General features: G+C 35.6%; 1 protein-coding gene across 8 annotated transcripts in view; it reads right to left on the minus strand.

Moving 5' to 3' along the window:
• ASXL1 (ASXL transcriptional regulator 1) overlaps positions 1 to 16,491 on the minus strand; it is a 63,429-nt gene that overhangs the window by 5,331 nt on the left and 41,607 nt on the right. For 6 of the 8 annotated variants that reach the window (XM_031954103.1, XM_031954108.1, XM_031954109.1 and 3 more), the window contains 8 exons: positions 6,540 to 6,660; positions 6,364 to 6,461; positions 5,704 to 5,797; positions 4,837 to 4,989; positions 2,488 to 2,651; positions 2,302 to 2,398; positions 1,453 to 1,558; positions 377 to 1,010 (listed from right to left, as the gene is read on the minus strand). In XM_031954103.1, coding sequence (XP_031809963.1) covers positions 377 to 1,010; positions 1,453 to 1,558; positions 2,302 to 2,398; positions 2,488 to 2,651; positions 4,837 to 4,989; positions 5,704 to 5,797; positions 6,364 to 6,461; positions 6,540 to 6,660 — 1,467 coding nt within the window. Of the gene's footprint in view, positions 1 to 376; positions 1,011 to 1,452; positions 1,559 to 2,301; positions 2,399 to 2,487; positions 2,652 to 4,836; positions 4,990 to 5,703; positions 5,798 to 6,363; positions 6,462 to 6,539; positions 6,661 to 6,848; positions 6,889 to 16,491 lie in introns of those variants that run through there. The other 2 variants (XM_031954104.1, XM_031954111.1) reach the window with 2 other exon arrangements.

A 16,491-nucleotide genomic window follows, 5' to 3' on the forward strand; every position in this document is an offset into this window, starting at 1 on the left:
TTTGAATTATAAAACAAGTAAATTTAACAGTAAGATGATGAAATACCAATAAAACATCAAGATAATTTGGAAAAAATGGTCCAAGTTGATGAAGGAATGAACCTTACTTGACCCTTATATATAAGGGCCCCAAAGTATAGGGATGGCTATAAGGACGTTTGCATAACCGGCAAGAAAATGCAGAAAACAAGGATTTAGTTATATTGCAGAAGATCAACATTCAGCTTAAAGAAATTCTTGGCCCCAAAACTATCTAACATATCTAGTACTCAAACTCTTAACTTCCTATAAATGACACCCTACACATCTCACATCCGTCAATGTCAATTTGATTGAGAACCTTCAGAAATTCAGTAGTTACTAAACAGCTCTTTACCCGGATGGGCGGGACTTTGGGCTCCTCTTTAGTAGGCTGCGGCTTTTCGGGGTGAACACTTTCAATTGTGTTACGAAAGGACTGACGATCTTCAAGCCGGGGCTTCTTTTCGGGAAAGGAGGAAGCGGCTGCCTGCTCGAAGGACTTCCGTTTCTGGTCCTTTGCCTCCTGGTCAGTATTCTCCTGGGGCAAGCTAGGAATTCTGCTGAGAGAAGTAGAGGCTAAGGCCAGGACCTCTGAACTGTTTTGGATCCTGGCAGTCATGGTCACAATTGGTGTTTCTGGGACATCTGGTTTTAATTCCACGGAGGACACACCAGGCAGACATGGACCGCTTCCTTCTGTCAAATCTGTTTCAGCCTTTTCTTCTTTATAAAGGGAAGAATCCGCTACCACAGGTGTTGTCTCTTTAGTGGTTTCTGTTTGTTCAGGTTCATGTTTCTTATACAGACTTCTTCTGGCTCTGCAGCGAAGGTCTGGCCTAGAACGTTTCTTGAAGTGGCCATCCCGCTGACGTGTAGCAGGACTACGTTGCGGTCGCGCTGCTTCCCCTGGAACGCACATGCCACCCTTGAGTTCAGCTTCTTCCTGGCTAGAATTCTGCTGCAGGGCCTCTTCTCTGGTCAAACCCAACCTACAAATGAAAACCATGTAAAAGCAAGTTATAGGCCAAAAAGGTCTTTTCTAGTTTGTAATTTTCCTGAGCATAGATAAATTAAACTATCTTTGAAATGGATCACATTATGAAAAATCTTTACTAGCTCAGAAGGGTCAAAAGGCAAATCTCAAGTGCCAAAGTAGTAAAAGCTGCCAAAATTAAATGGGGAATGTGCAGTGTCTACTACAGAGAAACAACATGGAATACTCTATGTGTCCCACAAATCCAGGTAGTTCCCATATACTATAAGGTTTCTTAAGACTGAATTTGTGATATTTATTAGCCTACCCCACGCAAGTATTTCATATTACTTGTGGATGTGCAAGGGCATATGCACACTTGTGTAGGCAAGCCATTTTAAGACCCAATTTGCTCTCCTTTGAATCAAAATAGTAAGTAAATAACTCCAAGAGCTTACTTTTGTCCATAGTAATCTTCAAAGAATTTTTCTTTCCATTGTTCTATCTTCTTTTCTTTCTCCATTTCCTGTCGTATTCTGACTTGCATCTCATGAGTGAATTCACCTGTAGAGGGACAAAACTGTCCTAATGAATGGGCTATCATCATCATCACTTGGCTGTTCTCCTGGTACCCAAATGTTTTCAGCCCGGAAAGCCTATACCCTCAGGCAAGTGGGGGAGGGGGGAAACTCCTGTTCTTCATCCCTTCTGTAGTCAGTCTTCATGTTCTTCTAGTCTCCTCTAGAGAGGAGGTTCAGCTTCATAAGAAACTCACTCCTCCCCAGAGAAATCACCCATTCAATAGCAAGCAGTATGTTTTGTCAAATGAAAGCAAGAACTTTTTCTCCTCCTCCACAACAATAAATGAAAAGGACCTAATGTTCATACAGTCAAAGTGTTTAATAATTTAAGAAACCAGATTATACTAAGGTATAGGGGGAGTCAGAATTAATAGGTCTTATTTTCCACACCAACACTATGTCTTTTATATAAATTAATTCTATTGTTTAACAACGATTGGAATAAGATGATTAGTAATCAGAAAGAATAAGAGATATACACAAAAGTTACATAATGACATACCCGATGATAAAGCAAGAGACAATTTTAAACCCAGCATAATTTTATATTCTTTGCAACATATTAACACCCCACCAATCCATTTGTATTGAGTAAAGACTACTAGAAAATATTGAAAGAAATGGAGAAAAATTAGTATCTGGGCTTCGGATTAAAATAATATTACACTATACACAATCCTATAACAAACACTTCTTAAGCTATTTAAGATGGTGGTATCTACCCACCATCAGCCAAGCGTTCCCGCCAACTCTGAGCCGCATGGGTGAAAAACTCATTATTCAGAGCACTGCTGCTGAGTCGCATTAGGCCATCTGTCCCAACCTAGACGGAACAATGCAGAAAAAGATACTTATGAGAGAGAAGAAGAGAGTCTCAGACAGAGAGACAAAGGAGGGGTCATTCATCTCTACCTGTCTGTCCACCTCAGGCAGGAGGAAGAGAAGTTGTTGCTGGAAATGTGAAGGAAGGGCATTGAAGGTTCGAGAATTTATCAGGGCACGAAGATTTGTGTTGACAAGGATAGAACCAGGTGTCTCAAAATCTATCTCTTCCCCTCTGTTGCGTTTCATTTGCCCTGCAATATTTGAAGCAAGAAAGAAAACAAGGCATGGTGTATGTTTCACTTTTCCAAAGAAAAACTGTATTTCAACTAAAAAATAGACAATTTATGTTCAGTGTTGAGTTAAGTGGCCAGAGAATTTATTTACACTATAAATGATCTTCTGCCTCAGTAGATCTTTCCTGGGTTGTTTGTGGGCAGGACACTTGAGTTTGTTCTACATTAATACCAAAGACAAAACCATGCATATGATCTAGATTGTGTTGGGCCAACAACAGCAAAGGAGAACTCCATTCCACAGGATAGTAACTAAGTCCATGGTCAGTCATTAGATGACACTCACTAGATAGACCACATTTGAGGAAAGAGAAGTTTAGGAATAAGCCTTGCAGGAGGATCACAGTTACAAAGAATCCCAGAATATCTTGTCATCTTTCCTCATTTTACAATGAGAAAAATCCAGAGTGGTCAAGCAGCACAAGTGGAATTCAGAACACAATTTGTATTAGAAGAAATGAAAGGTGTTTTTTTTTTTTTTTAGGTTGCAATTAGACAAGATGCCACAGATATACCTAGACAAAGCTCTTCCTAGGCATGTGTCAAAGCACAGAATTAGGAACCTCAGAAAAAATTTAGCTGAACCCCCTCAAGTTTATAGAGGTGGGGAAATAAAATCCATAGTGATGGATTTGTGTGAGGCAATTCGACTAATTAAGGAACAATTTGACAGGAAGAAATGTAAAGCTATGGAGGTAGAGGAAGTGTTTTATAGCTCACAGATCACAACAGTAAGGAGTTGGGGTACATACAGGCAAACCCTCCTGTTAAGTAGGGTTCCTTCTTCAACCTTACAACCACTGTGACCCCATTACTGCCAAAATAGTAAAGAAAGGTTGAAGTTAGAGACAGCTTCTTTTTTTTGTGTGTGTGAGGCAAATGGAATTAAGTGACTTGCCTGGGGTCACATAGCTAGGAAGTATTAAGCGCCTGAGGGCAAATTTTAACTCAGATCTGCCTAACTCCAGGGCTGGTGGGTGGTCTTACCCCCAGTGCCTGAGAGAGCTTCTTCATAACGAACCTAAACCTAAACTCCTTAAGGCCAAGAACCTTTCAAATTTTGTGCTCAGTATCTGAAACCTAGCAAGTGCTTAATAAATATTTGTTGACGGGTTCTAAGAGTAAATAACTCTTACAAAGCTCTCTCTTTCCTTTTAAAAGAGAGAGGGGAGAGGAGAGAAAAAAGAAGGGTATAAGGGAGAAAAGGAGGTAGAGAGAAAGGGGTGAGGGAGAAAAAGAGAGAGAAAATGAAAGAGAGATCCTTTTATAACCAATGCGATGGGTGGAACAAGTATTATTATTCCCATTGTATAGATAAGAAAGTTAAGGTTAAATTTTTAAAAAGGAAGTAATTTTACCATAGCTAGTAAATGGAAGAGCCAGGAATGAACACCAGGTTCAATTAACCTGATGCTGGCTCAATTCAGCAGCAAAGCAGCACTTTCTTTTAGTATCTGGACTTGTTTTGAGTGATGGAGAGAATGTGCCAAGGGGGACAACTGGATTTCCGTTTCAAAATGTGAGATATTTTTATCCTAAAATTAAAGAGTCAAACTTACTATCTGATAGCCTTGTTGACAAAATACATTATGCTTAATGAGAAGACACTAAATTAGGCCTCAACAAATCACAAAGCCTCCTATCCAACATAATCACTAAAAAACAGTAATAATACAGTGCACTATACCTCACGTTTATACAGCATTTCCTTTATGTTATTCTACTGACTAGATTGAGTGAAATGGCTGATTAGCTTGAGAAGAAGGTAAGCAAACTCAACAAGAATAAGAACTTCAAGAAAGTGGACACTGACAAAAAAAAAAGTCAATTTTGGAATTTTTCACTGAAGGCAAAATATAGTAGGAAGATCACTAGATGAGGAGGAAGTAGAAGATCCATATTCTAATTTCAGTTTTGAAAAAAAAATCAATATTTAACCTTTGGGCCTCGGTTTTTTTCTTCTATAAAAAAATGAGAACGTTGTAAAACATAAACTCAAAGGTTTTATCCAGCACTGACATTATGACATTAGACAGATACATGGCCTACAGGTGTAAATAATTATGACTTGTAAGCTCTCAAATACAATTACACATTAAATAGATGTATTTTTAGGCAAATAAATCTATCTCTAACAAATTACCTGTTGCTGGTTTCCGGATACCTCGTAAAATCTGGGGAGGGTCACGGGTAATTTCCACCCGATTTCGAATGGCAGTGCTACACAGAGCCAGGGAGCTACAACTGCTGCTAGATGTGCTACTGCTCTCTCCATCAGCATGCCGTCCAGAAAATCCTAAGAGCAAATCAGATCACTGGTCAAAATGTATTAAGGAGGAGTTAAAATGCTCTACAATCTTGTCTGTGGCCTTGTTGAATACTTCTTGGAAAAGTATGAAAAGAATGACTATACTATTGTGCTATTGCTTCTGAACAGATTATAAAAATGAGTAAAAATGTCAAGTAAGATATCTATTCTCTGCTTCAATGCCACCAAAGAGGAACTCGCTGCATCCTAAAGTAAAGTAGCCCTGAAACTCTGAAACAGTTCTAATCATTAAAAATTTTTTCCTTATACAGATTAAAAATCTGCCCCTCTCTAAACTACAGTCCTAGATCTATCCTCTGGAGACAAGTCTAATACATTTAATTCGTAACTATAGTCTAGTTAACCAAAAGACAGCAGTCAATGCCATTAATAAGCCTTTTCTTCAGTCTAAAGACTGCCAGGTCCTTCAAATGTTTTTATATGGCATGGATTCAAGTTTCATCCCTGTCCTAAAGTTTCACAAAGACAGGAATAGATCATAGATTACTGGATCAGAGACAAATGGAAACCATCTTAGACCCACCTCTACATGTTACAAGTGAGGAGAATCTGAAATCCACAATAATTAAGTGACTTGTCCAATATGACTAGGTTATAATGATTATAAATCCAGCATTTTCCCCACCACATTGTAGATGATGTTTAGAAAGACTTTTGTCCAAGCAAGAAATGAGCACATACCTGATGCAGATTCCATGTGTGCACCATTTACTTTCAGAGGGGTCAGGACAACTCGAGGTAGCATCACCCCAGTCTTTTTCTTCGGTTTGCTTGTCTATGTTCCAAGAGAAATAAAAATTACTACGACACACCCTAAAGTACTGTCCTCCTTTTTACTTCCATAGATCCTCAGGGATTTTTCAATCAGAATAATCAAATTCCCATTATTTACTGGAACCAGATACTAAAACTATCTACCCAGGAAAGAATATAAAATACCTGTTTTCTAGTCTGTTAGCTACATTATTCTATATGCTCCCATAATAATGACATGCATTTATATAGAATTTCTTGGTTGCTATCCATATATCCCTTGATTGTCCCACTAACTTCTGACACAGATGATCTAAATAGTATCTTTTTTTTTTTTTTTGAAAGATAAGGGAATCAAGACTTGAAGAAATTCAAGTGCCTTGTTCCAGACCACACAGCCCAAGTCAGATTTTCTAAGTCCAATGATCATTTCATTATATCAACATGCTTTTTAACATAGTATTTATAGATCAGTAGACAAAATTTTATTTTGTTTTTTTCAATAAAACGTACAAAAATCTTCAATCTATACTTAGGAACCTTGACTTGCAACTGCATATTTTCTCCCCATTCTCCAATCATTCCTACCTGTGAAGCAGCTCTGTATGTCTCCCTGGGAGTAGAGATAGTTCTACCTTGAGACTCTGTAGAACAGGAGGCATTGGAAGAGGTTTCATCAAGAGATACTGGAGAAGAAAAAGTAGAACTTCAGCCCCTAAAGAGGCTCTTCATAGCTTTATAATAATTTTGCTGAAGCTACTTACCATCATTATCACCACTCACAGTGCTGGCTTCATTGGATCCACAGCTTTCTACATCTGCTGTATCCTCCAGCTCTTCTCCCTCAGGCACAGATGGATTTCTAGACCACTGCAGGGCATCCTTCTATAAAAATCATACCACAACCAATGCAACCAAAGACAAGTAGCAATCCTTAAATTACAAAAGATGCATTCTAATTCCTAGTTTTCTATTGTTTCTGTGACAATTTATTATGTTAATATGTGATGTGTTTCCAGCTGACCTAATCACTAAGTTTTTCAGACATGCATCCCTGATATTATGGGCTTAACCATCATTATAAATAAAAATCACCATGTTAAGATTTAATTTTGAAGGGAATTAAAAAAAAAATTTTTTTTCTTTTCCTTTTACCTACAGGGTAAGATTTCTAATTCATAATTCATTCATTTAACACCACTGAAATACTTGCTATGTGCTAAAGTAATCTGCTGGGCCCTAGTAAATTACAATAATAATTAAGATCTTTGTATTCACAGAACATACAATTTAACATGGAAATAAAAGTCATAGGAAAACTTAATATAACTATAGAACAACAATTTAGAATTGAAGATGAGAAACAAATTAAGGGAAAAGCCCATTATGGAGAATATTCTATATTTTCTCAGAATTCTTTTTCTAATATTGGGTAAGGAATTAAGAATTGGGTAAATTTATGGCTTAATGAACAGAAAGAAAATATGAATCCAAATCCTAGTTCTAGGCAAATCACTTGATCTCTTTGTATCCTAATTTTCTTATACACTACCTCCCCCAAAAGGAAGCTGTACAAATGTCAATTATCATTATTAGTTTCTATATAATCTCCAACTATTATTTTTCAAAATCATGTGTTAATCTTGGATTTACTCTTCATTATGTGACCTTGGAATGGAGGGAAAGGAAAAAATGTGTTCTTTACAGATAATTAACAAACTGGGACCTGCCCTTTATTTGAATATTAATTCCCAATAACTAAATCAAAATTTCTTTCCTTGTTGGATCACCTCAGTCTGGGTCAATGTCTTTCCTCATTTCTGCAAGTTGACTAGTAAAATTCCTTAATTCCTGCCCCAACAGTTATGACCTTTCTTTTCTACTGCAGTCATCATTTACTGTCCAATGCAAAAGTCTATATAGTCTATATAGTCCTAGCTTTATTTTAATTTTGCATCTTCCCTGATATTGAACATAGATATATGAACAGAATAAAGACCTAATAAAAATATGTTGATTTCTTTCATGTAGAATGCTGTAGAAATTGTCAGATATGGTCACTTGTGTGTATTGATTTTGTTCAACTTTTTCTGCGTTATAAAGAGTACAATTGGGAAAAGTAGAGAGTGGTATTTTTCAGGAATGATTGGAAAAAATAAAACACAACACTAACAAAAACATTTTTTTAAAAAAAAAGATGTGTTAAAAATAAAACTAATACTTATTTCTAAAAGGTTTAGAAAAGGGTTAACCTAAATTTCTAAAACCACTAAAATTTTCTCTGGTAAAATATGAGAAATTTTAATGAAAACTTCATTTCTTTAATGAAAAATTATTAGTATTTAAGATACTAGATGGGCAGTAAAAGGATTACAGACCCATAAAAGATTTTAGGGGCCTATCACAAGAATTTTTTTAAAAACTTATTTGCAAAGCTGGTTTATATTTACATATTACTTTCAAGAAGTCTTGAGTAGGGGCAGCTAGATGGCACAGTGTTTGATAAAGCCCCAGACCTGGAACCAGGAAGACCAGAGTTCAAAGAGAGCCACAGACCCCTGGGCAAGTCACTTAACCTCAATTGTCTTGCAAAAAAATAAAAAAGAATTTTAAAAAAAATCTGTTTAGTCACAAGAATACTTGCATGCATCAGGAAATACCTATATACAAGCTATTGGGGAGTTATCAATGCATAAAGAGGATTTGAAATCTAGTGTAGGAAAAGAATACATTTACAATTTACACTTTAGAAAAAAAAAGAACAGAAAAGGAGAGCACATGCCAAGTAACTGATAAATAAAAGTATATGATACAGGAATTCAAGGGAAGGGAAAAAGACTTGACTAGTAAAAAAAGACTTAGTCAACAAGAATTTATTAAGCACTTACTATGTTGCAGGCATTGTGCTAATTACTAAGGATATAAAGAAAAGCAAAAAACCTGGTCCCTTGTCCACAAGGAGCTCATATTCTAACGGAGGAAAGACAATGCTCTGTTTATCCTATATCAGATTGCCTGCTGTCTTGGGGAGAGAGAGGTAAAGGAGGGAGGGAGAAACATTTGGAACACAATCATAAATATGAATGTTTAAAGTTATCTTTACATATATTTGGAAAATAAAATACTATTGAAATAAAAAAAAAAAGACAATGCTAAAAATGTGATACATAAAAGACATAAACAATGTAAATGAAACGTAATCTCAAAGGGGAGGCACTAAAAGATGGGTGGACTGAGGAAGCCTCTAGGAAAAGATGTATTTAAGTCAAATCTTGAAAAAAAAAAAAAAAAAAAAAAAAGCCAGGGAAACCAAGAGACAGAGGTGGGAAAGAATTGAATTTCAGATCTGGAGTAAAAAAGCAGATATTCAGGAAATAGAATGTCATGCACAAAGAACAGAAAGAAGGATGGTATGGGTATGCTAAATCATGGAGTATGTGAAATGGAGTATGAAACTGAAGTTGAAGATTAGAAAGGTAGCAGGGAAGGAATCAGGTTGTAAAGATTTCAAATCTCAAACAGTTGTTTTTCTATTTGATATTTAAAACAAAAAAAGGATTACTGGAGTTTTTAGTGAATAGAATGATAGTCAGATCTATACTTCAGAAAAAACATTTAGGCAGCTGAGTAGAAAATGGACTAATGTGGGAAGAAATTTAAGGTTACTATACTGTTCAGGTATGGATTTAACTTTATATCCTACAACTCTGGATTTATGAAACACTAAGTTATAGGGTTCATGTGTTTCTGTATATTATGCAACTAAATTATTCCATTAACTTCTTTTTCTGACCTAGAATCAAATTGTTTTGATGACTATAGCTCTAGAGTATAGTTTGAGATCTAATATTGCTAGCTCTCTTCCTTCACCTCCTTCCACATACTCCAATCTGTTGATATTCTCAACCTTTTGTTTCTTCAAATGAAATTTGTTATGATTTTTTTCCCTAGTATTTCTTTGGTGGTTTGGTATGGTACTAAGTAAAATAATTTAGAGAATACTGTCATTTTTATTACATTGGCTCAGCCTACCCACTGGAACTGCCTACCCAGCAATTAATATTTCTCCAATTATTTAAATCTGTCTTTGGGTGAAGGAGTGTTTTGTAATTAAGTTCATATAGTTCCTGTGTCTTAGCAGATAGATTCCTAGTTATTTAATGCTGTCTGTAATTATTTAAATAGAATATCTCCAATTCTTCCTACTGAATGCAGTTGGTAATATACAGAAATATTGTTGTTTGGATGGGTTTGCTTTATATCCTGCAACTTGCTGAAGTTAATTGATTCAATTAGTTTTTTGATTTTCTAGGGTTCTCTAAATTGACCATCATGTCATCTGTATGCTTCCCCCCATTGCTTATGTTTATTTTTTCAACATCTTTTTCTTGTGTTACTGCTATAGCTAGGATTTTTAGCATAATATTGAAGTTATCCCATTCCCATTCACAATTATGATTGTTACATATTTCCCTCCATCCTATACTCTTATATTTAACCTTAAAAGTCTGTTTTGTTTCTAATCACTGTCTTGTTTGATTTATTCACCCCTCTTCATCCATGCCCCTCCTTCTTAGCCCCTTTCCCTCTTATTTCTCTATATTTTAAATTTCTGTGCTGGTGCGTGCATGCACATCTAGTTTTGTTTCTTCCCTCTTGAACCAGTTCAGATGAGTGAGGTTCAAATGATGTTTGCTATCTAAACTATCTCCTCTATTATACCTTTTCTTGGCTTTCCTGATAATTTGGTTTGGTGAAATAAATTTTTTAGGTTGTAGTGGAAGAGGTATTCTGGAAGAACTAGGCAAAAATGTTTCCCCTTACTTCACCTTCCCTCAGAATAGTAGACTACATAGAAATGGTGAGTGATATGGCAATCAAAAAACAAACAAACAAAACAAAAAAAAAACAAAACAAAACCAAAATTTAAACACAATCTTAATTTGCATTAAGATACTCAAAGTATAATCACAACTGGGAGTTAATAGTCTCAACTGGTCCTGATCAGACTGAGTTCTATGTTCAGTTCTGGTGCCACATGGAAGGGCAATGATATATCGCAGAGCCTCCTAGAGATCATACCATATGGAATTTAATTGAAAGATCTAATGACAGTGTAGAGGAGATGATCCATTAAGGACACAAAACCTATCTTTAAATAATCTGAAGTACGGACATGTAGAAAAGGTAAGACTTATTTTTCTTAGCTTCAGAAGGTGGAACTAGGAATAAGAGATAAAAGATTCACTAAAATAGAGATTTATATTTGGTAGAAAAAAATTTTTTTTCTAACAATTAGTTATCCAAAATTAGAATGGGGTTGCCTCAGAAAGGAGTAAGTTCCATTCACTGTCGTTCTTCAAACAAAGCCTGCATGGCCATGGTCAAGTCTGTTTTAGAGAGGATCTGTTTTCATCTGCAGATTGTACTAGGACATCTCTTGAGTTCCCTTTTTCCTATAAGGTTCAGTGATTATGTGTTTGCTTTTCCTTTTTACCCCCTTAAAATTACTCTTACTGAATAAACTAAGATATCTTGGGAAGCAAACTGTTTTTCAACATTTTTTTAAAAAGAAAAAACAGCTTTATTAAAAAAAAAATTTGTATGTTTCTTTTAATATCTATTTTTATACTATATGTTAACAATTTTTAAACATTTGTTTTTAAAACTCTGAATTCCAGATTTTCTCCCTTCTTCCCTCCCTATCTCAACCCCCACTGAGAAGGCACATGTGAAATATTTCCATTAAGTCATGTTGCAAAAGAAAACATCAATTTCAGTCCCCCCTCAAAAAAAATTAAGAAAAATAAAGCTGAAAAAAAAGTAAGCTTCAATTTATATTCAGACACAAGCAGTTCTTTCTCTGAGTATGGATATCATTTTTCATCACAAATCCTTCAGAGTAATGTTATATCATTGTTTTACTGAGAATAGCAATCATTCATAGTAGATCATCCCATAACACTGCTATTACTTTGTATATGGTACATTTCATTTTGCATGAGCTCACGTAGGACTTTCTACGTTTTCCTGAGAGCATCCTGATCACCATTTCTTACAGAACAATAGTATACCATCATAATCACATACCGCAATTTATTCAGCCATTCCCCACTTGATGGGCATCCCCTCAATTTCCAATTCTTTGTCCTGAGAAAAAAGCGGCTATAAATATTTTTTGTATGTGTAAATCCTTTTCCTTTTTTTAAAAAAAATTTATTTTGGGATTCATGCCTAGTAGTGATATTGTTAGGTCAAAGAATAAGCATGATTAATTTTTTAAAATTTATTTTTAACACACATTGCTTTATGAATCATGTTGGGAGAAAAAAATTGGACTAAAAGGGAAAAATTATGGGAGAGTTAAAAAAAAAAACCTGGAAAAAGTGAACATAGCATGTGTTGATTTATATTCAGTCTCCTTAGTTCTTTTTCTGGATACAGAGCATTTTCTGTCCAAAGTCTATTGAAATTGCTTTGGATCACTGAACCATTGAGAAGAACGAAGTCTTTCAGAGTAGATCATCACACATTCTTGCTATTATTATGTACAATGTATTCTTGGTTCTTAATAAGCATGATTTTATATCCCTTTAGGTATAGTTTATATCTTTTCTTTATCTGTTAGGGAATGGCTCTTATTTTTTATAAATTTGACTCAGTTCCCTATACATTTGAAAAAAGTAGTCTTCCTCAGAAAAACTTGCTTCAAAATTCTTTTCACAATTACTATTGCTAACTGTACTCTCCCCCTCCTGTTTATTCTATTCTCTCTCTCCTTTCATCCTGTCCCTCCTCAAAAGTATTCTGCTCTCTTTCCATTCCCTTCTATCACCATTCACATTTCTTGTATCCTTTTCCCCTACTAATTTCCTGAAGGGAGATAAATCTCTATACCCATACTGAATGTGTATTTTTTTTCTTTGAGCCAATTTTGATGAGAGTAAGGTTCTCAGTTTCCCTCCTTACCTCACCCCTCCACTGTAAAAGCTTTTTCTTGCCTCATTTATGACAGATAAGTTTCATCATCCCATTTCTCCCTTTCCCTTTCTGTCAATATTATTCTCATTTTTTTTAAGATAGCATCCCTTCATATTCAACTTATACCTGTTATCCTCTATCTATATATACTCCTAACTGCCAAAATAAGAAAATTACAAGTATCTTCCCATGTAGGAATGTAATTAAATTCATTAAGTCCTTTATGATTTCTCTTTCTTGATAACTTCCTTATGCTTCTCCTGAGCCTCATATTTGAAAATAAAAATTCCTACTCAGCTCTGGTCTTTTTCATCACGAATGTGTGAAAGACTTCTACTTCATTTATGAGAATGGAATGCAATCTGGTGCAGGTTGCACCATTATAGCCCCAACCTCAACTAACTTGGAGCTAGCCTTCTTTCCCCCTGAAGTAGATATACTCAAGTTTTGCTGGTTTGCCGATTCTTGGTTGTAACGCTAGCTCTTTTTGCTTTCCAGAATGTCATATTCCAAGCCCTCCAATCCTTTAATATAGAAGCTGCTAGATCTTGTGTTATCCTGCCTGTGGCTCCATTACACTTGAATTGTTTCTTTTGGATGCTTTCAATATTTTCTCCTTGACCTGGGAGTTCTGGAATTTTGACTATAATATTCTTGGGAGTTTTCATCTTGGAAGCTCTTTTTGCAATTTCCATTCTACTCTTAGGTTCTAGAATATCAGGATTGTGTTCCTTGGTAATTTCTTGAAAGATGATGTCTAGGTAGACCTATAATTTTAAAATTATCTCTCCTGGATCTATTTTTCAGATTACTTGTTTTTTCCAGTGAGTTATCTCTCTTTGTTTTCTATTTTTTCATTCTTTAGTTTTTGATTTTTCTTTGATTTCTCATAAAATCATTAGCTTTTATTTGCTTAGTTTCAATTTTTAAGAAATTATTTTCCTCAGTGAGTTTTCTTCTTTCCCTTTCGGCAAATTTTGCTTTTTGAGGTATTCTTCACATTGCTTTTTGTATTTCCTTTTGCATCATTCTCATTTCTCTTACCAATTTTTCCTGTTCTCTTACTTGATTTTCAGAATCCCTTTTGATTTCTTCCATGGCCTGAGGCCAATTCTTTTTTTGGGAAGCTTTGGATGCAGGATCTTTGACTTTATTTTCTTCTGAAGTACCATAATAACTTTCTATGGTCAGAATCTTTTTCTGTTTGCTCATTTTCCCAGACTATTACTTAGCTTTTAACTTTGTTAAATTAGGACTCTGTTTCCAGGATGGAGGGTTCACCGTTTTAAGCTTTAGGAGTTTTGTGGAGCTATTTCAGAGATCCTCTCAGAAGCCTGTGTAAGTTTTCAGTTCTTCCAAAGTGGTATGCTACATGAAAAAGTGTGTTTACTATTCTCCTGGCTTGAGCTCTGGTCTGTAAGCTACCACAAGCGCTCTGAAACTATGAAGAAGGTCCCCACTTCACTATAGCATTAACTTCTACTGTACTAGTGGCTCTTTCCTCCTCGTCTTGGAACTCTGAGTCAGAACTACATCCTGAATCTGAGTATGGGCAAAACAATAGAGTCCTGCATCTCAATGCTAGCAACCAGACTCCTGTAATATTTCTTTCTAACCAGCTGTTAAGACTCCTGTGAGATGAGTTACCTGGAAGCTGCCACAGCCGCTGCTGATTCAGTGGCTCCCGAGGCTAGCTCCAAGTTAGTTGAGGTTGGGGCTATAATGGTGCAGGCTGCACCAGATTGCATTCCATTCTCATCCTAGTATGACAAACCTTTCTGGCTGATCTTCTAAGTCATCATTGGTGTCTGTGGCTGAGAGGTCTGGAAATTGCCATTGTTGCCACGGATTCAGAGGTTCCCAAGGACTTCCTTTGGTTTGCCAGGAACAAACTATGCTAGTATAGCCAAATCTTTCCTGTTGATCTTCTTAAATTGTCATCTGAAAAATTGTTTTACTCCATCTTTTTGTGGATTCTGATGCTTGAAATTTGTTTAGAGTCATTATTTAAAGTTATTTGGAGGAGAGCTCCTTCATCTTGGCTCCACCTCTGAGAATAATCATCTTCAAAGTTATTTTCTTCTCTAAAATTTTGTACCTCTTTCCAAACTCTTTATTCTCTTTTGATATCTTTGTTTTTCCTATCTTTTCCCCCTACTACTCTTATATGATTTAAAAAACTTTTTTAGCTCCTTTAATTCTTGTAAAATTTTTTGTTGGATTTTTATCTAAATATTATCTTTGAGACTTAGAGATTTTTTCAAGTCATTTTCTTCTGTCCTAGTTTTGTTTGCTCATTCTTCCTACTTTTTGACTTTAGAATTTATGTCAGTGCTTGTGCTCTGCAGACTTCTGAGGTAGGTGAGGAAATGTCTGGTCTCTTTTATTTTCGTAGCTCTAGTTAGGAGTCTGAAAGCTTTAAGTGCTCCCAGAGTTTGTGTTCTATAAGTTCCTGACCTAGGTTCTGGTCTACAGTTATCCCTTCTATATCATGATGCTCCCATGAATTGGAAAATCTTTATGAAATATTTTGGCCAAAAAAGAAGTCTGGACTTTTTTCTGTTATGCAGTGCTTACACTTACTGTAAACTTTGGGTTGACTATTTTGTCATAGGTTCTATGTTATCTGCTGACCTTTACATGTTGTCTATGAATTCCACAAAACTCCCTCCCCCACCCTTGCTCCCCCTCCCTCCTGGGCAATTCTTATTTAATTTTAAATTTCTTCTGAAACCAAGAAGGGGAAAGAAAAAATGTGGAAGGAATAACTGAAGCTTGTTTATATTTGGAAGTTTTACTAAACTGCTTGTTAGCTTATTGATCTTCTAGGAGGGTCTATAGTTTCAGAATGAGTAAATGGCTTACTCCCTCCTCCCTTTGGTCTATGATAACTGCACTCTGCTCCTGCGATCAGAGACATGCAGTTACTGATTGCTTCCCTATTATATATCCAGAAAAAGCCATTTCTTTCCTGGTTCCATACCCATTAATAGTGGTTGGCAGCAGAGCTGTCAGATGATATGTGTTCCTGTACACTATACTTGTTCAGGAATTTCTTTTAGGTTCCCTATCTCAGATGCTAGGTTCTGGAATGCTTGCTACCACTACCACAGTTACTAGTTATCCTGGCCAGAGCCCCTCTCTAACGTCTGAAAACCTCTATCTCCCTTAACACTCTCAGCTGTAAAAAAAATAACTCACTGTGACTTACACTTGGCTTGCCTAATCAGAATTAGGTTTGTTCCATTTGTTCCATCAGAAAGAAGTGTAGGAGGAGAGCTAGTTTCTAATGCTTTCTCTTTGTCATTTTGGCTCTGCCCTTCAATTTTCATTTTTTAAAAAACTTTTAAGACATATAGTCTTAAAATATTTTTTCAACACGTCTCTTATATTTTGGCTGCCTACATCATATAAGGCAATTTAATGATATAAATCATTCAAGACTAAGGACCTGAGACCCCTATCATGAGATACTGAAAATAAACATGAGTGAAACTCTTCCTTTTACTTATCCCAGTTCTGCAACTTTTTACTTTCAAGATTTAAAAAAAAAAAAAAAACTTAATTAGAATATACTCAGATTCCTGCAGTTTCATGTTACATAAAACAGATATCTGGCTTAGTAAAATTTAGAAAGTTGAATCCTAAGCTTTTATTTTTAATGAAAGACAATATAGTGAATGAAATGCCTGGACTTAAAAAGAGTAAAATGATTTGGATAAGAGTTTGTAGTCA

The sequence above is a fragment of the Sarcophilus harrisii genome, chromosome 2 (genome assembly GCF_902635505.1).
Source record: "Sarcophilus harrisii chromosome 2, mSarHar1.11, whole genome shotgun sequence".
NCBI classification, from domain to species: Eukaryota; Metazoa; Chordata; class Mammalia; order Dasyuromorphia; family Dasyuridae; genus Sarcophilus; species Sarcophilus harrisii.